At 42.7% G+C, this 26639-nt stretch overlaps 4 protein-coding genes across 4 annotated transcripts in view; 2 read left to right on the top strand and 2 right to left on the bottom strand.

Annotated features, from left to right (window-relative positions):
• ZFYVE26 (zinc finger FYVE-type containing 26) overlaps nt 1-2677 on the top strand; it is a 46970-nt gene extending 44293 nt beyond the window's left edge. The window contains exon 42 of the mRNA XM_035327546.1: nt 304-2677. Within this exon, the coding sequence (XP_035183437.1) occupies nt 304-513 (210 nt within the window). The 3' untranslated portion in view covers nt 514-2677. The remainder of the gene's footprint in view (nt 1-303) is intronic.
• Nucleotides 2678-3808: 1131 nt separating this feature from the next.
• Nucleotides 3809-9912, bottom strand: LOC118167764 (retinol dehydrogenase 12-like). The gene is made up of 7 exons (XM_035327553.1): nt 9806-9912; nt 9587-9705; nt 8744-8899; nt 7978-8082; nt 7313-7522; nt 6286-6475; nt 3809-4902 (listed from the first exon to the last, which is right to left on the bottom strand). Exons 1-7 carry the CDS (start codon nt 9895-9897, stop codon nt 4800-4802), a joined length of 975 nt encoding a protein of 324 aa, XP_035183444.1. The 5' UTR covers nt 9898-9912; the 3' UTR covers nt 3809-4799.
• Nucleotides 9913-10174: 262 nt separating this feature from the next.
• On the top strand, nt 10175-18735 carry VTI1B (vesicle transport through interaction with t-SNAREs 1B). The gene is made up of 6 exons (XM_035327551.1): nt 10175-10365; nt 13436-13494; nt 14927-15118; nt 16409-16582; nt 17533-17594; nt 18372-18735. Exons 1-6 carry the CDS (start codon nt 10251-10253, stop codon nt 18466-18468), a joined length of 699 nt encoding a protein of 232 aa, XP_035183442.1. The 5' UTR covers nt 10175-10250; the 3' UTR covers nt 18469-18735.
• An 8-nt stretch (nt 18736-18743) lies between these two features.
• The window catches only part of ARG2 (arginase 2), an 18792-nt gene continuing 10896 nt past the window's right edge, over nt 18744-26639 (bottom strand). The window contains exons 3-8 of the mRNA XM_035327548.1: nt 24762-24939; nt 23734-23893; nt 21831-21925; nt 21596-21700; nt 19999-20135; nt 18744-19073 (exon numbers count right to left, since the gene is read on the bottom strand). Coding sequence (XP_035183439.1) covers nt 18868-19073; nt 19999-20135; nt 21596-21700; nt 21831-21925; nt 23734-23893; nt 24762-24939 — 881 coding nt within the window. The 3' untranslated portion in view covers nt 18744-18867. The remainder of the gene's footprint in view (nt 19074-19998; nt 20136-21595; nt 21701-21830; nt 21926-23733; nt 23894-24761; nt 24940-26639) is intronic.

Below are 26639 nucleotides of genomic sequence, written 5' to 3' on the forward strand. Positions count from 1 at the left end.
ATGACTTTTATAATCTTTGTCATGGGGATATGGTAACTTTAATGCAAAAAATAGGATTATTAATGTTCATTTCATGGTGACACTGTAAAAGAGTTTCCATAGGAGACAAACTGAGCAAAATGCTTGTCTATTCATCTTTCACGTTGGTATCTGCTCTGTGCAATACTCTGCTTCATAACATGCTGCTATTGCCTTGTACAAGAAGCTTCTGAGCTAGATAATTCCAGTGAATCCTTGCTTAAGGGTATTGTGTTAGCTTGCCATAGTTTTCTAACTGAGTTCTGCCTGCCTTTTTTGCTTCAGATTCAAGCGTACCTGATGTGCAACAAGTTGCGTTCTGCCTATCTGGTCTCGGTGAGACAGGAGAAGACCAGAGCAGTGCAGCTAGTCCAGCATGTGCGCCAGCTGGCTGAGAACAGTGGAGAAGATGTTGTGCAGGCTATCTGTACCCAGTGGCTTGCCATGCACCAGCCCAAAACGAGAAATCGCCTTGCCCAGGGCAGTAGGAAGTAATTGACGTTTCGCCATCGTGCAGAAGGGGAAGACTTCGAGACAGCTTAAAGGCATGCAGTTCACCAGTCTCTTGGTAAAAGGGAAGTCTCCTGACTTGTGTTGGTGGCAAATGGAAGCTGCTAATGTGCCTCTGGTTGGAAGGAAGGGAACTCAATTACAAGTGCCAGTATTTTGACAGTGACTACCTCAGGGTGTTTTTTGGGTACTTCTTTGATTGGGGGGGTGGGAGGGTGGCATTTTCAAACTGAACAAGCAAGATTTTAGGTTTATGGAAGAGAGCACTTGTGTTTTTTAGAAATGCACTGACCTTTATTGCATGTATTTTATTTCTAATCCAGAAAACCTGTATAGAGAGGAGAGAAAAATCTCACCAGCTCAATGTAGCCTAAAGTGTAAAACTTTGTGATTGTGGGTTTCCTGTAAATTTTTTCAAGATTGGAGAGATCTTTTACAAAGACTGAAATTCAGACATGATTGTTTTTAAAGCCTCTATAAAAATTATTGCTACCTTCCCTCCCCCTCGTCCCCCCAGTGCAGTGTGCTCCACTTTGTTAGTTCATTTGAAAAGGTATGAACTGATTCTTCATGGCAGGTTTCTGCTGACCACTTGCACTGTCTGATGTACGCAGGGCAATCGAGTCCTTACTAGATGGATGAAGTTATAAAGGGCATATCCGGCAAAGGGACTACACATGGGAAATCCTTTAATTTTTTTTTTTAATTGCCTACCTCTTTCTTTGCTATGGTAATATCCAATAAAGTGTTGTGATGCAGCTTTATCACTGAGCAGATGCCAGTAAATTTCAGGTATGGCAGGAAATAGGAAAAGATAGAGCTGTGGTAAAGTTCAGCAGGCACTCTGTATTCCTATTACACAGGGCCTTTTTTGTTTTCGTTTCTTAGGAATATAATCTGACAGGTACAACAGAATGCTAGTCTGAATTTGTATTAACTGGACATACTGTATAGATTATCATACCAGGTTTTGCTCTGGAGTGCATTAGGATATGTGAAAAGACAGTATTCTGTAGTGCAAGGAACAGGACAGTAGCTTCTGCGCAGAATTTGTGTGGATGGGGCTTACTGTGACTAGAAACAGAATGGAATACTTAGGGTTAATTCTTTTCATGAAAAAGCAGATATCTTTGTGTAACTTCTGTGTTGAAGGATGCATAAAGGAGCAGCTGCCTCTCTGCAACCATGAGTGGGACATGAGAAATGAGCAGAAGAAAGGTAGACAGCAGTAGGACCTTCTAAAAGAAACAACACCCAACGTGGCCACAAGAGTTTGTTTGCTATTAATGTGTACTTCAGCACGAGAGCTGGGAAAACTAGTTCACCTTTTTTGTTAGATTGGTTAGTTTTTTTTTACTGTCCTCAAAAGAAACAACAGTATTTCTGTAGTGTAATATAACTGCAATATAACTTCTTGTACATAAAACAATTGAGACTGTTTTGTACTACCCCCCAGTTCACTGTAGTGACAGAATGGGATTCTATAGCATTGAAAGGAATTGTTCCATCTCCTTTGGGTGTTTCAGGAGCTGTGCTCCACTGACACTAGCCACATTTAGATTTCAGAATCTCCCAATCACAGATTTGCACAATCTCATTAGTGAGCAGTACTAATGAAAGCTGCTTTTGTTATCTTGGCCAAACTGACCTAGCTTGCCATCAGCTTAGAGCTGTTAGGCTAATCCTAAAACGTGACACTATCTATCTCTTTGATGACTTCTAACTCACTTCTAAATAACTACGGGGGGAGGTTCTACTGTAGATGTGCTTTCCTGTAATACCTACACTTCTGCTCAAGTTCTTTACAGCTGAATAGAGCACAGAGTGGAGTTTGTCATGCAGACCAGTCAGTTCTATACCTGCCTTTCTCCTTGACCTCTTTGCACTGTACCTTATGCACTTTATGCAGTGTTTGTTGTAATTTGATGCTCTTAACCTGGAATTGTACGGATCTATCTTTTACTGGAACTGGAATTTTGATCCTGACCAACTGCCTTGTGTCATGAATAGTGCAATTATCAGGAGGCTTTGAATTTTTGAGCTTCAGAAATGAATCGAGTACTGCCATTTAAACTTTCTATATTAATGACCAAGGATTGTTTACAATGGGGAAAAAAGGAATAAAGTGTTCTGACTGAAGGTTTCAATATATCTTCTGTTTGCTTTTTATCTCAGCATAGCTGGGACTCTTGTTCTAGATCTGTGTTTTGCTTTTGGCTATGCTCAGCAGATGAACTAGAAGGGGAAGAATTGTTCTGTCATGCAAAAATCTCTTTGCTGTAATGTCCTCAATATTTAGAGCAACTGGAATATCACCTCTTCAGAGGTCGTGCCAGGAGCTAGCTCAGTTTATACGTGGACTCTCACAGACTAGTAATCCTCCTCAGAGAGCTTTGCAAGGTAATGTACCTCTCTCTTACAATGCTCCCTTTAAGGCAGCTAAATGAGCTTAAGATCTCATTTTACAGATCAGCCTAGAAGGTATAAATGACTTGCCCAAGGTCAGACAGAGAGAGATACTCTAGGTAATATATAGTTGCATGTCTTATCTTGAATCTACCTACAATCTGACTTCTTTAAGAAGAGCACTGACCTGCAAGGGAAAAATATAGGGCCTAGAGAGGCTTTCTGCACTTTTTTCTTTTTATCCTGAAAGCCGCTTTCAAGATTAGAGACTCACACAGAGAAACAACCCAAGCTTGCAACGGTAGATAACATGCCACTGCTACAGTGTAGCTGTGGGAGGAAAAAAGGTCAAGTGACAGGGAGAAAGGCAAAGAGACTTCAAGATGTAACCCAAACTGAGCTTTCTAAGTTAAGTCGGGCAGGTATACTTGTCGCCAACAGCAAGTAAACTGCTGCAACATTTCTGAAGGAAGATACATGACATGTTCTCTTGCTGAAAAAGATGGCTTTATTTAGTATTGCTCAGAGGTAGCACAGGACTAATCTGTATGGATAGCTTCTAGACAGTATTATTCATAAAATTAGTCTTTGCTTTCCAAAACTGGCAGTTGTTCAGAGGAATGTTCATACACAGGTCCAAATACTTCTGGATTTTTTCAGAAGCAGAAGATAATCTTACAAGCTGTAGCACTTGTTTTCTAGCTGCTTAACTCTTTTAGAAATAATCTCCCATTATGGTTCCCATTATAGCAATTTGCACTAGACTTCCAAGACAGCAGTCTCATGAGTATCTGGATTGACTGAGCTGCCTCCTGAACATGCAGGCTGTATGGTGCGATGTCAGGCTGGCAGCTGTGGTTAGCCAAATCCCATAACTGCTAGACAAACAAACATAGGGGTTTCAGTGCAAGTCTTATTTTTGTCCTGTAACTAAATTGACCATAATATTAAGACAGGCCCTCGCTTCAGCTATTCAGCTCAAGGTTTACTGTTAAAGCAATCTTAAAGTCTCAAAAAAAAAAAAAAAAAAAAGATTTTTCTCACCTCAGATTTTTTTTTTGTATTTATTCTGCTTTTTCCTAGGTTTGTAAGTCATTTAGAGCTCAGCTCAGGCTTTTATTGTGACAACTCTTCTACCATCTCAAAGCAGAGCTGTTAATTGTTTTGAATAACATAACTTGTCAATGCACAATTGCACCCTTCCTGCAGCTTTTAACCTCCCAGTCAGCTGCACTGAGAGCTGGCTTCTCAAAAGATAAACCAACCTTCGGTTAACTTACTGCAATCAAGGAGCAAGATACTTCAGTGGCTAGAGGCCAAGTTCTGACAGAGAATACAGAGAACAGTACTTAATTCCAATTAAAATCTTTACCTAATGCTTGGTACAAAAAGGCCAGCACCTGTGTCTGTGTACTTGGAAGCACATTATAAGTAACTGCCAGAAACCTGAATACTTGCACTCCGCCATGTTGAACAGAACTTAAGTTTAGCATCCTACTTTTTTAGTATTACTACTGTGGAGGAAAAAAAAACAAAAGCTTTCAATACAGGTGACCTAATCCTAAAATTAGATAACCTCATTTTCTAATCTAAAGACAGAATAACAGCCTCTGGCTGTTGCAAGAGGTATCAAAGGTTGCTCGCTGCATTGGTGCTCTAATTCTTAGCTACAAAAGGGGACTGGTTGCTTACTAATCTCAACCTGTAAGTGTGCTATTCCAGAAACTCCTATCAGACTGTGTCCACAGAACCATCTTGAGGGCAGCTGAAGGATCGGCATTCTTGTCTTGAGTTCTCTTGGCAGTGCTCTTCCCAGGAGCATCATCGCTGTCCTGAGCCAGGTATGCGCTTGAGGCGTGCACTGCTCAGTCCCACTGGATGCCAAGGAGCTCACAGCTCACATTCCAAAGCTTCTTTGCTGTCTCATCATCCCGACCCCATGAAGATACATATGCTGGCCGGCAATCACTGTAAGGGAAACATTTTATTATTTTTTAAATCAAAGATCTTCAGCTGCATTAGCACATTGAAGTGGCTATGGTAAGGTGAGGGAAGTTCTTTTACCCATTTAACTTCAAGACCAATTGAAGGAAGGGTGGGGAAAGCTATCCAGCAAATGAGCAAGCACTCCTACTCAGCAACTGTGAGAAACTTTTCTTTCCAGCCGGCTAGGGAAGAATCACTCCTTATGGCACCAAGAACTGGCGAGTGAGTCTATCTCTGTCTGCTATCTTGATCTTTACAGAAACCTACATATGCTTTGCTTTTCTGTGTAAGTTCTCCTTTGTATTACTAAAAAGAGCTATAAATGTTAACCAAGCTTCTTCGGGAACACCTTTTCTAGCAAACTACAAAAAAGCCCTCAAACAGCCCTTTGTTCTAAGCTATTTATCCCCTCCTATTCAGCCCACTGTATTGCCACTGCATGAAAAGCAGAGCTGCATCTGAATACTAATACTGTAATAACCACGTATGGGTTCACATTATCCCCTTTTCCATTGTCCTGTGAACTGCAGCTCTTTTCTTCTCAGCTCCTGCACTCCAACAGAACAGTGTCTGGAAGAGGGATCACGTGTTCTCCTCTGTAATGCTAGATGCTGTAAATCACACGGAAGTTTAAGAGAACAGATGACATTTTATCCGATGAATATACAAACTCCCAAGTAAAAATCAAAGTCATTACAGAGACTAATCTGGTCGCTTACCACATGAGAGAAAAGCTCTGCAAAGGCTCCAATACTATTCATTTGGCAGAAAAGACAAGTTTTCAAAATACAGCCACTATATCCACTGAGAAGCTGACAGACACAACTGAAGGAAGCTGTTCCAAGGGTATTCTCCACCTCTAGGATGATGACAACTTGGACCTGAAAAATCTCACCTCCTAGCTGTGCAGCACCATCAAGCCTCTCCTCTCTCTGGGAGCACAGGCCCTTTTTGCTCCAGTGGGGTAAAACAACAAAAAGAACCAAACTGGTCTGTCCAAGCTTGACTCAAGTGACTTCATTAACTACACAGTTCTGCTGCAGAGTGATTTACCCCAGTTTAAGACAGATCGTGATCAGAGCTCTAAGAATGTGACAGCCCTTCCTCCACTTCAAGTACAGCAATATTCCAAGCACTAAAGGAACTGCTACTGTTGCACAGGTCAGGGATCCCTTCTAACACCATATCCATTGCAAAAGGTATGGAAGGGATAATGCTTTAGTATTTGTCACCTCCGAACTTCCTGGCATGAGTTACACCAGCCTCTTGCATAGTCCCTTCTTAATGAAGAATGACAGTAACACTCATTTTCTAAGCCAGCAAGGTTTCCTTCCACAGTACATCATTCCATCAGCTTGTACCCACCTGAAATACTGTCCTGTCACAGATTCTAGCTCCTCTGCTACTGCACAGTACACACTGGTCTGAGCTCCTTCCCAAGGAGTCTTCAAGAAGAATGAGAATATCCTCCACAGCCATGTCATTGCAAACGAGTGCCGGACCAGCTCAGTATTGACAGAGCCAGGGTGGAGAGCATTTGCTGTAACTTTAGTGCCTATGGCAAGAGAAAGTAGCACAGGACAAAACAGCACTCAGAGTGCTTTTAAACAAAGGGGTAACACCCTCCTCAATTCTACCTGCAAATATTCTGTAACTTAAAGGAGTCCAGCCATGGATACAGAGAGAGGCAGTGAGATTCTTAGTAGTTACTGCTTGCTGGAGCACTTCCCCACTCCCTTCCAAACGCTGCAGTCACTCACATGTCTTCTGTAAAACAACGTGCTAAGCAGCCTGGGTGCTCAAACAGCAGCAATTCCCATCAGGTTTGACAGCGCTAGTTTTCTTTAACTTACTGTACTACTAATTAATGTACTACCACTGGAGAAGATACTGCTTTTGTTTTAGTAAAATAAGTACTAAAGTTTATGAAAATGATTGAATAGCAAGGCTGTGACTGAAGAGGTACTGTCTAGTCCTATGCTATTTTACAGGCCTTCGGCGTTGAAAGCAGCTACATCTGCCTTAGCTTTTCCATTGCAGACTGCAATTTGACACAAGTACAATTTTTTTGTTGTAAGATTCCACTAACATAGCACGATTATCTGCTTGGATGTAGTCAGTTTTTGACAAGCACCAAATTAAAATTAAATCCTTTCAACTGTGCCAGGCTACTGCACTCCCCTATCCTGTTGCTGTAAAGGCAATTGGTGCTTCAAGTTTCCTCGTTCCACAGACAGGAGCTATCCTTCCACCAAAGAACTGTCCGAAACCTTGCCTCAAACTGTTTCATTTCTGCACAGGTAATTTCCAGACCTTTCTGCAATCCACCTTCCTCACCCACATAGCTCAACAGCCAAGAAAAAAAACTGTTCTGCTCTCCTCTGGGACTTACCTTGCAGCCTCCTCGCCAGCTCCCGTGTGAAAAGCACGTTGGCCAACTTGCTGTGACAGTAGGCGAGGCCACGATTGTAGCTCTTCTCACCATTGAGGTCATGGAAGCGGATTCGGCCTCCATGATGACCCAGTGAGGACACGTTCACTATGCGGGCCGGGGCCGACTGCTTCAGACGCTCCAGCAACAGGAAGGTTAAAAGAAAGTGACCTAGGGTTGAGAGGAAACTCAGTCTTTCTCTAAAGGGTTCCCCTCCTGGAATTTCAAAGTACGTTCAACATCTTACTTATGCATCATAGCTTACTGCTTTCCTCATTTCAAGTCCAGGGGAAAAGACCACCCACTGAATCAGCAACTCAAGCTTTCTGGGGCCATTATGTTCTACTCCTCAGCTTCAAAAAGCTGGAACTGTCATACATTGCAAACATCCCAGGTAACATCTACAGATTCTTAATTTAAGTCCATGATAAGCATTAAATAATAAACATTGCAATATTCTTTTTCACGACACTTGAACCCCAAGGAAAGCAACTTCCATTTCCAGAGCTCTACCTCTGGGCTTCCATTCCATCACAAGAAGGAAGGATGAAAACACCTGGAAGGAGAATTACCCTCTGGCATTTTGTCACAAATACTGAATGAAAACACGACTCCACGGGCCTTACCAAGATGATTGACTCCCAGGTGCATCTCAAAGCCATCAGCTGTCTTGGAGTAAGGGCATAACATTACCCCAGCATTATTAATGAGGATATGGAGCTCCTTCTCCTCTGCAAGAGAAAACACATCATTAAATAGGGAAACAATGACAGAAGACAGACAGCCACAAGTCAGCCAAAAAACCCCACCCATGCCCACATTGCAGCCACATGGTCTCCCTAAAGTAAGGATAATTGCCCTACCACAAATCCATTCACAGCCTCTGGCAGGCCCTGCTGCCAACCCCAGTACCCAATGTGGTACAGAGATATGTGGGTCAGGAATTTGGCATTTGCTGAAAAGCCCCTGGTGCCAGCACAGAACCCCCTTCTTGCCTGGGCATGCAGACAATAGCAGAGTGGAGCTGCCCTCCAGGCGAGGCTCCTCTTTCTGCCTTTGCCCAGAACGGACATTGTCGCACAGTTCCAGATACAGCAGTACAAGTACAGAACAATTCCAGATTCAGCAAATGAAATCCAGATAATGAAGGGGAAGATATTTTCATAGTCACATCAGCAGCACACAGCACTTGCACAACACCCTCAGCTTGCACTTTTAAAACCCCTACAATATTATGGACATGGTCACACTCAAAGTCAACAGAAGTTCTGGGAACGGAGCAGGGAAATGTTGCTCCCTCAGCACACTCTGCTGTACCCCCTTCCCCAGCTCTGAAGGGCAGGCACCAGCCATTGACAAAATACGCTCACTGAAAGGACCTGGAGGCCTCACCTGCTAGAAAGCTGGCAGCAAACTCCCGGATGGACTTAGTATCAGCCAAGTCCAGTTTTTTCACAACGACCTGCGGGTTCCCTGTCTCAGCCCGGATTTCACTGGCTGCAGCTTCTCCCTTCGCTGTGTCTCTGCAAGCGATGATCACCCTCGCCCCTGCGAGGCAGAAAAAGCAGGAACGCGAGCTGCGGTGACGCTGTGCACGCAGGGCTATGCCACGCAGGCAGACCGCTCGTGGCGCTTACAAACAATGTATTGGTTCTGTATGGAGCTGGCATCAGTCAAGGGGGGCAGCTGACAAGCACAAAGCCTTTTCTAGTATATAGTTAGCTCCAGTTCAGCCCAAACCTGTTTCCAGGTCAGGAAACGTACAAGTAAAGTGCCTCTGCCCAGCTTCTCCCCGCTCAGGTGCGCCTATCACCGCAGTGGCGTGATGGGGCTGTGTCGGCCTTGGGGACATCAGGCCAGCGACACGTGAAGGTATCCGGACTCCAGCCAGAGTAACTTTGAACAGGTTATGAGCAGGCAGGTCCGTTGCCTTACTAAAAAGGCATTTAACCCAAACGAGCTTGAAACGCGAGGAACCGAAAGCCGGAGCAGTGAGCCTACGCCATTTCCCTGCTTCAGACCAGGAGAACGCCGTGGTGCCAGGACCTCCCCCGGCCCCCCACGACAGCTGTGCTGCGGAGCGCTTCTCGTGTCACAAGGCACGTTCTCAGAGCTCGGGCAGCGGCACCAGCTGAGGAACCGGGAGCTGGCGCTTCGGCGCTTACAGCCCGGGGGGCAGCGCTTGGGCTGGGCTGAAATAACTTCGCGAGCCTGCGCTGCTCCGTGCGTGCTCACCTCTCCGCGCCAGCTCCCGGGCCGTCTCCTTGCCGATGCCGGTGTTGGCCCCGGTGATGACCGCCACCTTCCCGTCCAGCCGGGCGGCAGACTCGCACCGCCCGCCCGCCACGAACCGCCTGCGGGGGCAAGGACAGAGGGACGGCGCGGCTGCTCCCGCGGCCGGCCACACACGGACGGACAGACACGCGGGCACCCGCCGCCCACCCCGCCCCGTACCTGATGCAGGGCGCCGCGGCCAGCAGGAGCAGCGGGAAGCCGACGGCGGCGCCCAGCGCGACCCCCCAGCAGCTCATCGCCGCCGCCGCCATCGCCGCCGCCCGCGCTGCCCGCCCCGCCCTGCCCCGCCCCTCGCATGAGGACTACAACTCCCAACAGGCAGCGCGCACCGCCAGGCCCCCTCGCCTCGCTGCGGCTGTCCCAGTCAGCGCCTGATGGAACTCCTCGCCTCAGCCCCGCCGCCAGCACCGCCCTGAGCCCCGTCACAGCTCTCCGAGCGGCTCGGCCCCGCGGGGAGCAGGCCGCGGCGGCGCCTCCCCCGATTGGCCACGCGGCGACGCGGCGCGGCGATCGGGCGTCTTTGCGGGCAGCCCCTCGGACGGTCCGAGGCCCCCGCGGCGGCCGATGGCGGGCGGGCTGGAGGGGAGGGAGGCGGCCGCCCGCCATGGCGAGCCGCGGGGCCGCGTCCTCGGAGCACCTGGAGCGGCTGCACGACATCTTCCGCGGGCTGCACGCCGACCTGCGCGGGGCCGCGCAGCGACTGCGCCACGGCAACGCCGGTGAGCGCCGCCGCCGGGGGGGGCGGCCGGGCCCGGAGCTGGGGGCGGCCCTGCACGGCACGGCCTGGCCTGGCCTGGCCTGGCCTGGCCTCGCCGCCCCGCGGCGTTGGGCAGGGGAAGGGAAGGGGGCGAGCCCGGAGGGTTGGGCTGGGGTCACGGTGCTTGTCGTCCTCGTTCGGGTAGCACACGCTTCCGTCAATTCTGGGAGCCAGGACTGCAAGCGGCAGCCCGCAGAGCTGGTGTAGTTTCTCCGTCTGCCAGCAAGAACCACAGGCATAAAGGAGTAAATGCCCCTGTCTGGGAGGAGGGCCCTGAAGGCGGACTGAACTGCCGCAAAATGTGGTGAAGGGTGTTTCGGAACGGCGGCCGGCTTCGCTGCCTTGAACTGCAGCGTCTGTCCTGCTGCCTGGCAGGAAGAGAACGGGAAGTGGAAAATCTGGGGAGAGAATGAGGAACGGCCACACTCACGCTGCTGTGGGAGGCACTGCGGGATAAACGAGCAGCGCTTCGCGTTGGGAAGTGCCACACAGCAGCAGGCACAAAAGCCAGGCTTAAAGGACAGGAGCTTCCTGTCGGAAATCCTGATTTCCTTGTAGGAAGGAGGGCGGTCTGTTAATAAGGTACAGCTCGGTCAGGGTCTCCCCGGAGCTGTGCTGCTCTGAGGTAAGGAGTTCTGAGCTGTGGTCTTAAACAGAATACTTACAGGCAACATTTTTTCAATGCTTGTAGACCTTTCAACAAATAATTACGAACTGATTTTTAGTCATGCTATGAAATGATAATATGCTGGGCCTATTTTTTCAGTGTGTTGCTGAAAAAATCACAGTAATACTTTAGTAAAGTACTTGTAAGGGAGTTTAAGATAAGCCAGGAATTTGCATATCTGGTGAAGGCACTTGGCTTTCGTAATGTGCTTTGTCTGCTTCTTGTATGTATGGTGTGCGAGCCTTTATTTTGCAAGCTGTCTGGTCCTGAAAAAATCACGAGACGATAAAAGGTATCCTATGGATGCTTTTAAGGTGATTGGCACCTTCCCAAGCACCAGGGAGGACAGAATATGTTGTTCTTGGGCCATCTTTGAGGGAGTAGGAGCTTGGAAACGTTATTTCACTCTGTATAAGCAAGGTGACAGATTCCCAAACCTAGACATCTTTTTTGCCTTTCAGACTTGTAAGAAGGCAGCCTGGATCAGTTTAAAGAGCCTGGTTCATCCTCAAATACAGACACTTTTCTTTAAATAAATGTAGTTACCTGGACTTTTCAACTGACTCTGCTTCTGGTTGATTGGAAGTAAATCACGTTAGTGCTGATGAGGAAGTGGTAAAGTTACTGTGGCTCCAGTGCAGTGTCCTATTAGTCCGACCGGGGGCACCCGGAGGGTAAAGTCCTGCTCTTCCAGGACTGCTCCAGGTTTCAAGCCGTTTGAAATAGCGCTTGTTTTAAGAGGGCACTGCATAAACCAGATCAGTGAAATGACCTGTGTGAAACAAAATATTGACTTCTGAAAGTTGTTTTCATGCAGTTTGTGTCCGCGTTTTCACTTCCAGCCTAGCCACACAGGCAGTTGCATCAGCACAACTGTACGTGGCAGACAACCAGAGCAGAAGTTGAGGAGAGCCTGTTCAGGAACCTCCCAAGTCAGCATTTCCTCCTGGGTCAACTGTGGTGTGAAACTGCTTCGCTGATAGCAGCCAGCATGTAATATACTAGTATTTATGATGTAGCTTGGTCTGTAATAATTCTCCTGTGTGCTACCTGAGAGCAGAGCCTCTGGTTAGGCGATGGTTTTTAACTCCCTCTCAAGTCCGCTGCAGTTCAAGCCCTGGGCTTCATGTGAATTGGAGCTGAAAGGGAGAGCCCACAGCCTGGGCAGGTCAGGTCCGTGAGACGAGCTGTGTTTAAATGCTTTGATCACTTCAAAATTTTCTCCTAGTCCTCTGTTGATAGTTCAGTGAATTAAAAACTGCTCCTTTTACAGAGGGCCATTTTTACAAAAGGTGTTATCAAAGGCAGGTTTTGACTGCAGCAGTGGTATCATAATGGTGTCTATACAGTTTTGTCAAATCAGAGAAGTTTTACCAAGGTCACTATCTGTATTTTCTGCTACTCAAAATTTTGTGTAAGACTGAATCAGTCTCTTCTGAGAGAGATGAACTAGGTTATTGCATATTTATTAGACTTCTGATAGAACTTGGCTTAATTCTGCAGCACTCTACAAGAGAGTCCTGGTGGTAGTCAGTGCTTCTGCAAAAGCTTATGAAACGTAGGGTTTTGTTCTGTTGAGACATGAAGAGTTTGAGAATTCTGCATTTATTGAGCTTGGATATTAGATATGATAGTTTGTTAAGATGTACAAAATAAATGTCTTAAGAATTTGATTTTAATATAGAATAAAAGATAGAATGAAAGCCTCTCCACAGTGCTAGGCAGCAGGACCCAAGCAAATGACCGTTTTGAACAACTGAAATGTAGTTTTGTTGGTGGAATCAAACACCTGATGTCATTCCAGAAGAGAGAATCATTTGGGCATTGGGCTGGGAACCTGATCTGGTATCTTGATGGCATCTTTAATGTCAGGGCACTCCAGAGTGCTTATCCTGTTCAACTAGGTGGTTTATTTAGACTGCAGGAATGCAGGATACCCTGTTAGATGGAAACTTCAGGGGGCACTTGGAGATGCAGATTGACTCCATGTTCTGTTCTAATCCAAGTTACAGCTTCAGCCTTCAGTAGTCTTGCTGAGTATGCGTGAAAATATGAAATGATGAGCTGTCCACTGACCTGTTCTCTTTGTTATTCTTTCACGTTAAATGTTTGTCAACAACCAGAAAAATATTTGGGGTTTGAAAAGTGACTTCTTTTGTCTACCAAAGCTAGTGGCCAGCTGGTGGAAGGGTGGTTTCTTCTCTGTCCTCTCCCTTTCCCCAGCTTTTGAAAAGATAAGAACAGGCTGTTCCTGTCTGAGGTAAATTTTGACCTGGTGCCATTGTAGCAGCTTTGTTGTCTATAAGATTGAGTTCTGCTGTCATTTCTCCAGTGTTTATCTGACATGCTGCTTTTTCTTCCACAGAAGAGAAAAAAAAGCTAGTTCGAGAGTTTGATGAGAAACAACGTGAAGCAAATGAAACGGTAAACAAGCCTAGAATTGTGGCCTTTCTGACCGGGTAAAACGTTGCTAACCTTAACAAGGACAGTACTTGCAGATTTCACCTTTATGTTCATATGCTGGCAGATGAATGTTGTGTATTTTTTGTTTGATTCATTTGTGATTAACATGTGTTTGTCAAGACTGGTGTGTGTGTGTGTACATAGCATATATAGAGATACAGACAAGTATTCATATTTTTGCTTCTTAGCACTCAGTTTGGTTATCTCCTTCCCTTCTTTGAACAAAGGAGCAGCGGAGGTACAGTTACAATTGCTAGAGATCTTAGGGAGGACATGTAGAGAATCTGCTTTATGGTTTGTTGTATGGTTTGTTTTTCCTTCTGCTCTCTTTTTTCATGTTGGCTTTACCCATGTGGTCTTGCTGTGAGTCTGATGGCTTAGTGTCAGGGGCCCTGACTATCTGAAACCTCTGTTGTGTGGGCTTCCTGGACAGCAGGTGACATGGAACAGCACACACAGAAAAACAACCAAACAAAACACTTGTGACTTGTCTTCTATGCAAACCATAATAGATTAAACTTTCTCAGTAATACACTATTTGTTGTTAGCAGTAGAATACCTTCTAGCTTGATGAGGGTTGTCTTCTTATTTTGTTTTACCACAGTAGTTGCAACAGAAATCTCCTCTGGCTCTTCCTAGGAGAATTGTTTACTGTAGGTTACAAATTTGTTCTCACATTGGTCATTTGCACTTCTGTACTGTGATTTGCTGTACAAAATGGTTCTCATACATTCTGTCAGTACTCAACGTGCAGAAGGTTATGCCTTTTCCCTTTTAGGAAAAAAAAAGTTTGAAACGCATCTTAGATCTGAAAATGAGCCTCCCTTGCAGTGGAAGTAAAGCAAGTACCAATGGAAATAGCAGAACATTCTTTTACGAAAGATTCTTTATTCCTCTAACTTACTGGATTTTATTGAGGTGTAAATTGAGGTGTAGATTCTGGCTCATCCAGGAGGACAGCTTTAAGCATTGTGAATTTGTTACAATTGTCACCAAAAGCTGATGTGCAAATTCATGCATCCGGAATCTCAGGGTGTACAAATCCTACCTCCAGCCTCTGCTATCCATCCTATAGATGTTTAAACAATGTGGAAGTGAAAACTGCACATTTTGAAGTTGCAGAGTGACACTTCAGAAAATACCAAGTCTTTAACCTTGGCAATTAATTCTTTCTTGAGGCCCTGTATAGCTGAAAACCCATGTGGGCTGGACAGCAATAGGCGGAATGGTGCCATTGGTGCTAGATGAGGGGCTTGGGATTAATAGCCCCAATCCCCAAAGCACATAAAAACATGTGAATCCCTTCATCTGGTGGTAAGTTTTGAGTATAGCTGTTGATAAGAATAAATTTGATGCTTTAAAAAAAATAAACACATTTTTTTTTTCCTTAAAGCTACGGGAAATGGAGGAAGAATTGAAGTATGCTCCTCTGCCGTTCCGCAACCAAATGATGAGCAAAATCCGGGCGTACAGAAGAGACCTCTCCATCTTCCAGAGAGAGATTAGAAGCACAGATTTGGGATTGGGCCCTGGAAGTCAAGGCGATATGAAATACGGAATCTTCTCCACCGAAAACGAACAGAGTGTGAGTATCAGATATAACTTGTATTGAAAACTTGTGTGATTATTTGAAAGAATATTCCAGATGTGTTGCTTACAGCATTCTGCTTTAATCCACTTAATTTCTTGCATAACTCCCTGTGCCTCTCTTTGTGCATAACATGAATATCTTAGGGAGGAGAAAGAATACCTAGAACTCGTAAGAGAGCTTTTCTGTTCCAAAACAAATATATTAGTGTAATAAAAATGGTACTCCTTGGGTACCCTGTGCCTAATGATTTGCACGATGCATTTAAAAAAAAAGACTCATTAAGTGTACTGAAATACTTTATTTAATCATTCCCCTGCAGCAGTGAAAATACAACAGTGATGCTGACTTAAATGATCTCATTTTTGTCTCCAAAAATGTATGTAATTCCTATACACTGTATAGGTTCTTCCACAGAGTTCCCTTTTAAGCACTCTCAGTTTAAATAATTTTCAAATAATATAAAAAGTTGTCTTCTACTTTGTAGTGTGGATATGCTGCTGCAGTGCAAGAAATACACCAGTTTACCTTATCTGCTTAGATTCGTCTGAGCTAGTGAGACTGAGTTTGCTTACTATCTTCAAAGATTAGTCTAATCTGTATAGAGAGTTCATGGAAGTGTTTATTTTTGTCTGTCTGCCTTAGTTAAGGAAGGTTTAAGGGAAGCTTTTTCCTTAATGTCTTATTTTACAGTAGTAGGTATTTTTTTGCATTAGATTCCTCTTGGTTGCTTGCTCTAAAATGTGAGAGCAGGATGTTAGACTTTCTGAGGCTTAAGAAAATACTTTTTGAGCTACCTTTTGACCCCAAGGTCAAAAAAAATATTATTCTGTAGCTGAGGCAAGAGGCATGAAAAGAGTAGCTTTTTTACGTAGCAGTCCATCTGTTAGTGCTATTTGTCTGTAATCCTTTTGGCTGTGTAAACTCTTAATAATCCCCCTAGCAGCCAGCTGCAAAGTCACAAATAAGACAGTTGAGATACGAATGAAAAGCTAGCATCTGGAAAGCAGACACTGTTTTCATGTAGATGCTATTTGATAGAAAAGTGAATTATTGCATAGACATATATATATATTTTTTTGTAACTCTTTAGCTACATATCTTCCTTTTTGAAGGTTTAACTACATTTGACCATGACCTTACAACATGAATGAGAACCCTTTCAAAATTAACTGGGCTTCATCAGTTAACATAAGAAGCCTAATACAAATGGCTCCTAATTTTTTTAATATCTCAGAAGCCTAATACCTCTTTGTGTTTAATATTTAAGTGTATATTGTTTTTCAGACTAATCTGCAGTCACAGAGAGTGCTGCTTCTCCAGGGAACAGACAGTCTGAACCGAGCCAGTCAGAGCATTGAGCGCTCGCACCGAATTGCGGCTGAGACAGATCAGATTGGCACTGATATAATTGAAGAACTTGGGGAGCAGCGAGAGCAACTGGAACGCACCAAGAGCAGAGTAAGTGGAGAAACTGCGGGTGTTGTGTTGGAACAACCTGATGTTAGCTGCTTAGTGGGAATTGTGTGCCAGTAATAACACCTGGAGACCCCCCAGATGTGGTAGTCCAGTTGATGTTTTAGGCTGCCACATTGCTGTGCTCTGCTCCTAAAAGGAAAACAATTACTCTTGATGGGCCTAAAGCATGTCTGTTACTTTGTCTGCAAGACCAGCTGATTAGACCTATATATTGCTGCTTGAAAAAATGTAACATTACTGAAAAAATTACTGATCTAAAAAAATGCTAGAGAATTGCCCACCATATGAAGATTAATTTAAGATTTTATGGTTTAGATGTGGGAAACAGTAAGTTCCTTTAATGAAATTAAATTTAATAGAAGCAGCTAACACTAACCTTCCAATATATGTCAGCTAGCTAAGGGAACAATTCAGTTCTGAGCATCATAAAGCTGAAATGGATTATCTATTAATAGTTCAATGCTCAGATGCATTGGGTCACACAGACCTGTCACTGCAACGTTTCTTTTCTTTGCTAGAAATGTAATGGAATTTCAAACAGGTCTAGAAATGCACTAGGGGAGCACATGTTAATATCAGAAGACAACAATACCGACAACTTAAATAATGAAGTTAAATTTAATGAAAAGAGCTAATACCAACTTTCCAATAATTTTAAGTTAGGTAGAGGGGCAGGAAGTAATCCTAAATTGCATATAATTTTTGCTTGTATCTAAGGAAACGTATACCTGAAAGTCTTAGTTCTGCTTTATTAAGAAGACAACTCTTCAACCTGTATTATGCTTGGAGAACAATACTGTTTCTGAATTTTGAGAATACGTGGTTAGCTTTAAACCCATTATTAATTACATTAAACACCAACTTCTTGCATGTGAATCTTCAGAGTTGATGTAAACTTGTTTAACTGGCAAATAACTTTTGTTTCTTCTTAGTTGGTGAATACAAGTGAAAACTTGAGCAAGTCTCGTAAGATTCTGCGTTCCATGTCCAGGAGGTGAGTAGAGTAGCATGACTGACGTAGAACTGCGCAGTACCCAGCAGGTAGTAGTGTTGCTTGCCTGTTTACAGTCAAAAACACCAACAACCTAATGACCCACAGTGTCAGCTGGAACTGCAGGGAGGTTTTAGGAAATACATAAATGGAGCTTGTGCCCATGTGGAGATCTAATTTGTGTTTTCTCCTCTCCTGTAATTATTCCAGTAACGGAGTGCAGTGTAGGTGAGTGAACACTACTGAATCTGTGCTGCTCATTTAATATAGTGCACGGGTTATCACGCATAACTGTCATGCATGATAAAACATAGCAAAGGGGAGGGATTTTGACATAAGCAAGTTACAGTCAATTGCTGTTGGTAACTTGATGAAATTCAGTTATTCAGGTTGGAAAACATTGTGCTACAACTCACAGTGGCATTAAGTGCTATAGATGCCTGATGACACAGACAGATGCCCTAGCATAGCTAATGCCCTAGCATAGCTAGACTGTCATATGAGAAACTCTGAACTTGATCCTATACTATTTTTGATGACTGAAGTGTATTTACAGTTTCTTAATTATGTGGTTTAATTATTTTTATAAATCAGTTCATGGAATATATTTAAACTTGAGTGGGAAACGAATGAGTTTTCCCCTTCTTGCTTTTTAACTGCTATTCAAAATAGTACTTTTTGATGTAGCAGAAACAGGAATTATACTTACAGAAGGTAAGAATCTGCTTTCATGGTCAAGAAAAAGAACTACTTTGGATTTTTTTTCTTTTTTAACTCTAGAGTAGCCACTAATAAGTTGTTGCTGTCAATCATCATCATCCTGGAACTAGCCATCCTAGGAGGAGTGGTCTACTACAAGTTCTTTCGCAGCAGATGAATCTTCATGACTGAGATGAGTTGTTCCACTGCTGAGGAAGGGGATGGGATGTCTTTCCTTTGACTGTCTGAGGACTGAACTGTCTCATGAGACAAGCATGTTCAACTGAAACTGTACTGACAGTAGAAAGACAGTGAATGGAAGTAAAGGAAAATGCAGAGACAGCCTTGAACTACCAGTGAGATTAATAAGAAGGTAATAAATATTTTATTGTCTCAATATGTATATACTTAACGAAATGAATAAATCTTGGAATGTAATACAGTAGCCACTGATCAAGTGGAAAAACTAGTTTATTTAAAAATTGAGAAGTTAACAGTATTTGCCAAGTGTTAATCTACCCCCTCAAGTGCCTCAGCAGAGCTGTTTAATGTCCAACATACCCAGCACTTTGGGTTCCTAAATCCGCACTTGCTCTTCACTGTCAGATTCATCTGGAGAACTAGGTGTTGGGAGTTGATCAAAAGCAGTGTGTGCCCCTTCTCTTGTCTGTCCAAAGCACGTTGCTATCACGTCGACTGCAAGGCTAGCAGTTGCATTCACTTCCTCTTGAGAAGCTCCAAGTAGTGGATTGACTTCCACCATGTCTACAGCTGAAAGCATTCCTGTGAAAATTATTTGCAGCTTTGTTACTATGAAAAAGGGTTAAATCTGTAATAGGGTTTCTTTTGTAGCCTTTCACGCTATGTTGCAAGTCTGAAACTTGAACTTGTGACCAGTTGTACCCCTGCACAAGTAAAATGGGCTCAAGTGAGGGGAAAAAGTCATCGTTCTTAGATGCACATTTGTGGTTTATCTTTAGTTTTCTTACATTGTCACTACCTCACTCGTCTATGCTTCTAGCATTCAGGAAAACCAAGTTTGATGTTCCACCTACATTTCTGAGGTGCACTCTTTTTTTTTAAATCCTGTTTTCTCCTATTCCAAAAGTTAGGGGATGTAAAATAATCATACATAGTAATTTTTGCCATCCCAGTCATGATTCTGTTGAAGTCTGTTTTCTTTTTCCCTGTACCATCTTTTACTGTAAAGAATTAATTGTTAAAACAAATTAAATGAAACCTTCATGGCAGAAGGAGCACGATCTTCATACTATTTCAACTACAGTATATAATTGGTGAAAAGTTGATTTGCTAGCCTCAAATCCTACATTAGGAATTTTGAACTGTTCAAAATCATTTGCATCCTTTTCCCCAGGTGCTCAGTTTTTGCATCTCTTCTAATGTGGACAGGAATAGGGGGACAGTATTTTACAAAGTGACCAAGCCATTTGTGGCATTAGTTGTCAATATACATATGCACTTTATTTACTTTTGGTAAAACTGAAGTTGATTTAAGCTGTTTCCATCTCCTGGGGTATTTCTAATGGTAGGATATTTTTCCCTTAGTAAAGGTTGAATTTACTTAGGCACCTTAGTTAGGACTATGTTCATCTTATTAGCTAGTTATACATGAAAAACATATCTAGTATGGGCTGTATGTAGTTTGTCCTTGCCCTGTTATGGTGCAAAAATATTGATCAACTCTTACCTGTGTTGTGTATTTCCTCTGCGATGTACATGCCTTCTCTGTAAGTTAATCCACCTAGAACAGGAGTCCCAGTTGCTGGAGCCAGTGAGGGATCAAAAGCATCGATGTCAAAACTCAGGTGAATAGGTCTTTGTCTCCTGGAGACAATAAGACAAGAAAAGTAATGTTAAAACCTTAGACAACTTCTACTTGTATTTTTTACTGTCCAGGCTGATCAGCAAAGTAGCGTCATGTTGCATGATGTTAAAGGTCCCTCCCCTAAGTCTTATACCATGTCGTATATATTTGGGAAATCTGTTTTTTTTTTATTATTTGGATTCTCTGAAACATATTTTAGCTCAGAATTTTCTCTAATGTGTATTGGGAAAAAAGAAGCTTGTCTTACAGTTTTCACTGAGAATCTGCTCTGACTTGATTTGGCTGAAGATAATCAGTACATTAGTTCTGACTATGTTATCTGGTACATCTCCCTGGCTGCAAGAACATAGAGAAATATGATATAATCCAGCCTTCCCTGCTCTTGTTCAGAAAGACAGGTTAAAAGGCTGAAACACAGATTTGCGTGGTGTCTAAGATGGAGAAAGCAATAAAGCTTGAGGATTTCCATAGATGGGGGGTTGAAGGCTCCAAACTCTGCCACATAAGCCTAGTTGATGGAAAAAGCGAAGGACTATCTCAAACCCCAAAGGTGCACTGCTTACTACAGGAAGGCGGGTCAGTCTATGAGAGGTTACTAGGACAAAGCTTGTCACTCAGATGAGCTGTTACAGTAGTGGGCTGTTTATTTCCAAATTATTGCAGATGTTTATCTGGATTAGCAGTTTTGTTACTTGGCACAGCTGCAGCTAGAAAACAAGAGCACACCTTTGGATACAAAAGCATGCAGTTAGGAAGGTTATCCTGCCTAGCTTTGATCCTCTCCCTGAGTCCCTGTGCCTTCTAGCATGATTTGTTCCCTGACCTCGTTCAGCAAAATCAAACAAAGTTAGCGAAGTATTGAACTTGATTAACGGAGTAGTTTAAGTGATCTTCAATAGCTGAACTGAAAGTAGTAATCATCAGGACAAGATACGTGAGCATAGTCAAAAGAAGAAGCCATAAAATGCTTTTACCTCATGTACTGACAGCTGAATTCAGGTTACTGTCAGTTCATATATACATATATATACACACGTGTGTATATATAGCTATGTGTAATAAATATATTATTAATATTAATTATATTAATATAATTAATATTAATAATTTCTAAGGGATATTCTAGGCTCAGAGTGGATTCAACCCTTTTAATCTGCAGCAAAATACAGGACTCCTCAAGAAAGAGGACAAATAATACACAACAGATTCTACTAGTCAACACAGTTGTAGTTCCTCTTGCAGATGTTTGCCAAACACTGTGAAATGGTTGACTTCCACCCATCTTGAAACCAAGGATCCAATTCAGTGCTAAGACTTTACTATTTACTGGACACTTTCACAGTTTTGTTAGGCTGCCTTACATCAACAGTGACCTTTACCTACATAACTTTCAGGAAAGTAGATACTCAGTGAGCATATGACAGGATAGTTTAAATATGTCAGACCTATAGTTTGTTACCTGCGCATCAGTTGTTCAAATGTTCTTTCCATAACTTTCTGAATCCCAAGGCGATCAATATCCCTCATGGAGAAATAGTGGATGTCATAATTTTTCAAAATATAGCTGTTAGAATAGAATTAAAAAAAAAAAACATTACTGGCTTAAACTTAAACCTAGCAACCCTTGTGAACAGCCAGATATGGACAGAAGCCCATGATTTCAGAGTTTACAAAAATCCTTTAAATCAGCTTACTATTCAGCAGGATCCACATCCCTCAAACCAATGTACACAATATCTGATGCAGAAAGGCAGGGCTTTAGCCAGGAAAAACCAGGAAGCTGTGGTACCTGCAAGCAAAGTTTTGTATTGGATTAGTTTAATGACATATAACAAACCTGTATTTAATACTTCCCTCAAAACTTTTTGTAGCATCCTTTCTCTGCCTCTACAGAACAGAGTTCAGCACTCAAGAGTTTGGTTTCCTGATAACCCATCCCTGACTATGTCATACCATTTTACTTGAGCTGAATGTCAGTGGATGAAGTTTTTAATTTTGTGTTTTCTGGGCAGAAGAGAGGGAATAAAAAGCCCAAATTCACAAGCAATAGCTAATTAGCATCAGTGAATATATTGGGAAATTATAAGAAGCTAGATATTCAGATGTATCACTTAAATCATGCACTTAACAATAAATGTGTAGAGCCAATACAACAAGAAGCCTTTGTTTCCCTTCCTCATATACTTCTTAATTACTGATTATATTCTAGTGACAATATTTGAATTTGTTTTTAAAGTCATAACACATCCATAGCTATATTTATTTATACTGGGACTAAATAAGCACTCATTATAAAATATACATACATACACATATATATATACATATATGTATTTGTTACTCTGGCTTTGTCCTAAGGTAAACATTGTATGTCTTAGGTGAGCTTCAAAATTGTTAAGATTTTCTTTTGCTCTATCTTTCCTACAGAAGTGGGCACAATTGCCAAATAAAAGTCATCCCCTTTAATTTATGGGAAATAAACAAGAAATTCAGCAGCCTTCTATATTAACCTTCTCATGTCCTGGGGATATTTCAAGAAGCCCCATTCATTTTGCATTACTTTGGGAATTCTAGCAAGTTTGCAGAAGCCATACAAAAATTATTAGAAAGATGGAAGTATTTAAAAGCACCAGACGACACTATTCACTTATAGATCGAATTCATTCAGATGAATTTGGATGAGAATAGCAAAAGAGCTTTACCAGCTAACAGCAGTCTTTCTGTGCCAGAACAGGTACTAATGCAATAATCAGCCCTCTGATTATCGTTGGGGCCCTCCTCTGGACCCACTCAAATAGGCCCATGCCCTTCTTGTGCTGGGGGTCCCAGAGGGAGATACAGTCTGCAGATAAGTCCAAAAGGACATAAAGGCCTTGGGCCAACCTACTACTTTTAGCATCTCAACAGCAGCAAAACAGCCACACACGTTCCATATGGCCCCATAAATGGCTCTTTTTGACAACTTTACCTCTTTCAAAGACAAAGACTCTATCTTTAAAAACACTTGTAAACTGGCACAGCTGTCCTGATTTGCCAGTAGCACTAACCCTAGAGCAGCCAGGAATCATGCAGGAACAGCCTATGTCTGGCCCCAAGGTTGTCAAAACACGCAAGAGCCAAACTAAGCAGAAGAGGCATGCAAAGGTATGCAGGAGCCAGCTGTCACCAGAGGTGAGCTCAGCACAGCTCTCACAGGCTCAGCTGGGGGGAGGTTCCCTTTTTTCCTCCTGGTGGTAGAACTGCTGCTGTTGCACAGCCTCGGCACCAACTCAAGTCATTATGCAGACTGGCACCATGGTCAGCTGCCACGTGGACTTGGCTCAGCCCTCACCTTCTGTACAACTCGCAGGAGTGCTAACCCAAATAAAAGCTTTTTCTCATTCTTGGTTCTAAGTCTAGGCATATGTATATATATTTACATGCATTTGTGCATATGGACACAAATATGCACATATATACACACAAACAATACGTACTATTGCTTGTACTCAGATGAAAAAAGGCCTGCATTTGCAACACTTAAGAAAGCACCTCATGCCAGAAAAAGTAAAATGCTTAGAGGATTTCAATGTAGGCTAACTGTAACAAGATACTTACTTTATCTTGAAGCTCTCTCAAGAGAAATGAAAGAGGTTGTCCATGAAGGTTTCCAGACTGAGTTGTAAGAGGCGTGTTGATATCAGCATGCGCATCCACCCAGATCACGCCGAGGTGTGGGCACTGCCGTGCATGGCCACTGACAGAACCAAGTGCCAAGCTGCAAGTACAGTAGTAAAGTCTTTAGTCAACTGTGCAAAACATTGTCCTTGTTCTGAAGGAGAAACAGGAAGTCTCTGCAACTTCAGACAGCAACAGTCATGTTTCAACACATCAGACACTCATGATGATGAGCAAAGGGTGTGTCCCATACAAACTGCATGGTATGCCCACTCCCAAGTAACTCTACAGGACAGCATTTGTAATGAAACATTAGAAAGAGCTCTTTTCTCTCTCTCCATCATCACCCTTCCCATGCTTTAAACTTCAAGTGTTCTAGCACCAAATGATCTCTCAGAAAAATCTAATATGCTACAGTCAATTCTGCTGTTCACCCATTTTGCCATATCACCTTCAAAGCTCAATTCATTCTTAGATGCCCTACCTTCTTCAACCAATTCTGACACCAAAAGTTAGCAAAAAAGAAGACAGTCTGATATAACAGCTATGAAAAAGTGGTCTGTGTGTGGGCACTACAAATCAATCCTAAGAGCTGACATCCTGAGAGCAGAGTGTGCAGAACAGACAAATCACTAAACATTCAGAAAACAAACAAACCTGCAACAATTTCTAAAAGGACCCAATCACACAAACTTTCCCAAAGAGGAAATTTTAATTTGTATGTTTGCAGATTGATGAACAGGCTGAATTAAGCAGTGCTGTCTTTAGAAGGCCAGGTTTTTATAACTGACTTTTATGTCCCACCCCAAAAGCCCCAGCAGTAACATCAAAATGCAGCTATGGTACTGCCAGGAAATGACCCCCAAGTTATTCTCTCTGCCTCCTATTTTTTATTTAAATTCTTACATTCCCCTTCAAGCTTCAACCTGCAGCACATACCACTAGTTGCTCCTAGTTAATGAGCTCACCTGTGATCACCTCCTATAGTGACACAGCTGTGTCCGGCAGCCACCGCTCTGCTTACGGCATCAGCCAGCACCTGGCTGGCTAAACCCACTGACCGGGGGTACAAAATCAGGTTGTTGTACAGTTCATCGTTGGGAACTTGAGTGAAATTCAGATCTCCAAAGTCATACACTTGGCATCCTGGAAGCACAACAGCAAAAGGAGGAAGTGAAGTTACTGAACAAGTGCCCAAAGAAACATTCAAAATAAGGTCCCCTCAAAAATCCGTTAGGCAAGTTTGAAGGGAACAACAGGAAGGGAACTGGTGCATTTGAATATTTCCATACCCTTGCAAACAAACATCTCACAACTTTACAAATTAGAAAGCTTAAGATAATATTGTCACTTTAATTTAGCAATGATATAGGCCAATCGTATAATGTCACCTAAAAAAGGAGCTTTGTTTAATTTAATTATTTGCAATTTTAGCACAAAAAAGTATAGTTTGTATTACTGTCCTCCTAATTAGCCAAGCTATATACAACTTTACATGAGCTTAGTTGCTGAAAGATTGTCTAGGACTACATTTCAACAAATATAGCTGAGTCTTAACTGGTATTCTCCATTTTTGAACCCCATGAAAATCCAAGCACAAAAGCCTCAAGTTAACAATAAAGGAACTTTTAAAGAACTCCTTAGCAACTAGCGTTTCATAAGAGAACCTGACCATTTTCTTAATGCAAGATGTCCTAGATGACATTTTAATTCTGGGACTTTTATCTCAACCCTCTTTTGAGATCCTGTCATTGCAAGTTACAACTTAAATGGCTGTTGAAATAGGACAACATTCTTGATCTTTAGAAATTCCTGTTAAGAATTTCTATCTGCTTTTTCTAAAAACAAGTTCCTTCAGACATTAGGAAACAAGGGAACGTTTTTGGGTGCATTTCCCCTCTCCCACCCAACAGAAGAAGAGTTTACTTTAATTGGCTGCATCTTAACTCTTTTCCATGCACATCTTGGAGCTTAACCTTTGAAGTTCTGCTGCCCAACACCATGTGCTTTCATAACAGTCTATCAGATCTCACAGGCCAGAGCCTCAGTTTCAGATAGGCCTACTTGCTGCAGGCACTGATGAGGACTGTAAAAGGTATTTACAGCTACACCAAAAGCAATACCAGTCATGCCTTGCTGATTTGTTCCTCAATCACTACTCTGTTCACAGTTCAGAGCATCCAGGCTACAGCTTGACATTTTGCCTCTAGCCATTCAATGCCTACCAAGGAGTTTTGAAAAACTAAGACAAGAAAATCAGCGTGAAAAAATATCCCACTTGGGACTGTGTGATCTCTGCCTCGTTTCCATTAAACCATTACCTTAATATCTATGAAAAAGGCTCTGTGAGTTTCCCTGGTGGAAATAAGATTAAAAGTAGCATTGACAAAAACATGAATTTATCATCATTTGAAAGGATTTTGGAGTGATGAGCAGAACAAAGGAAAAAGGTTGAGTCACTTGTGAGAATTAGGCTACTGGGAAATAGGCAAGCATATTTACTATGGCAAGGACGTATGCAGACATACATTTGCTAGGAGAGGACATGGCAGCTGAGCACAGGTACTTGACAAAGGATTAAATGAATGCAGCATCAGCTTGTCTACAAGAAAGCTCATTATCTACAGATACTTAAAGCAATAAGCTGGACCATGACATCCCACTGCATGGTTCTCAAGAGACATCCCAGGCATACAACAGATTTTTTTCCCACCCTCGAGCAATACCTAATTAGCCTGCAGGACAACAACTCTGGAATTCTGAGCTCCTGTTTTTCAGATTTCAATGTGCTATCTAATCTTAGTGACTGCCATTCATCATACATATCTCAAAGATCTTGGGGGGGG

This window comes from Oxyura jamaicensis, chromosome 5, assembly GCF_011077185.1.
Source record: "Oxyura jamaicensis isolate SHBP4307 breed ruddy duck chromosome 5, BPBGC_Ojam_1.0, whole genome shotgun sequence".
Classification (NCBI taxonomy): Eukaryota; Metazoa; Chordata; class Aves; order Anseriformes; family Anatidae; genus Oxyura; species Oxyura jamaicensis.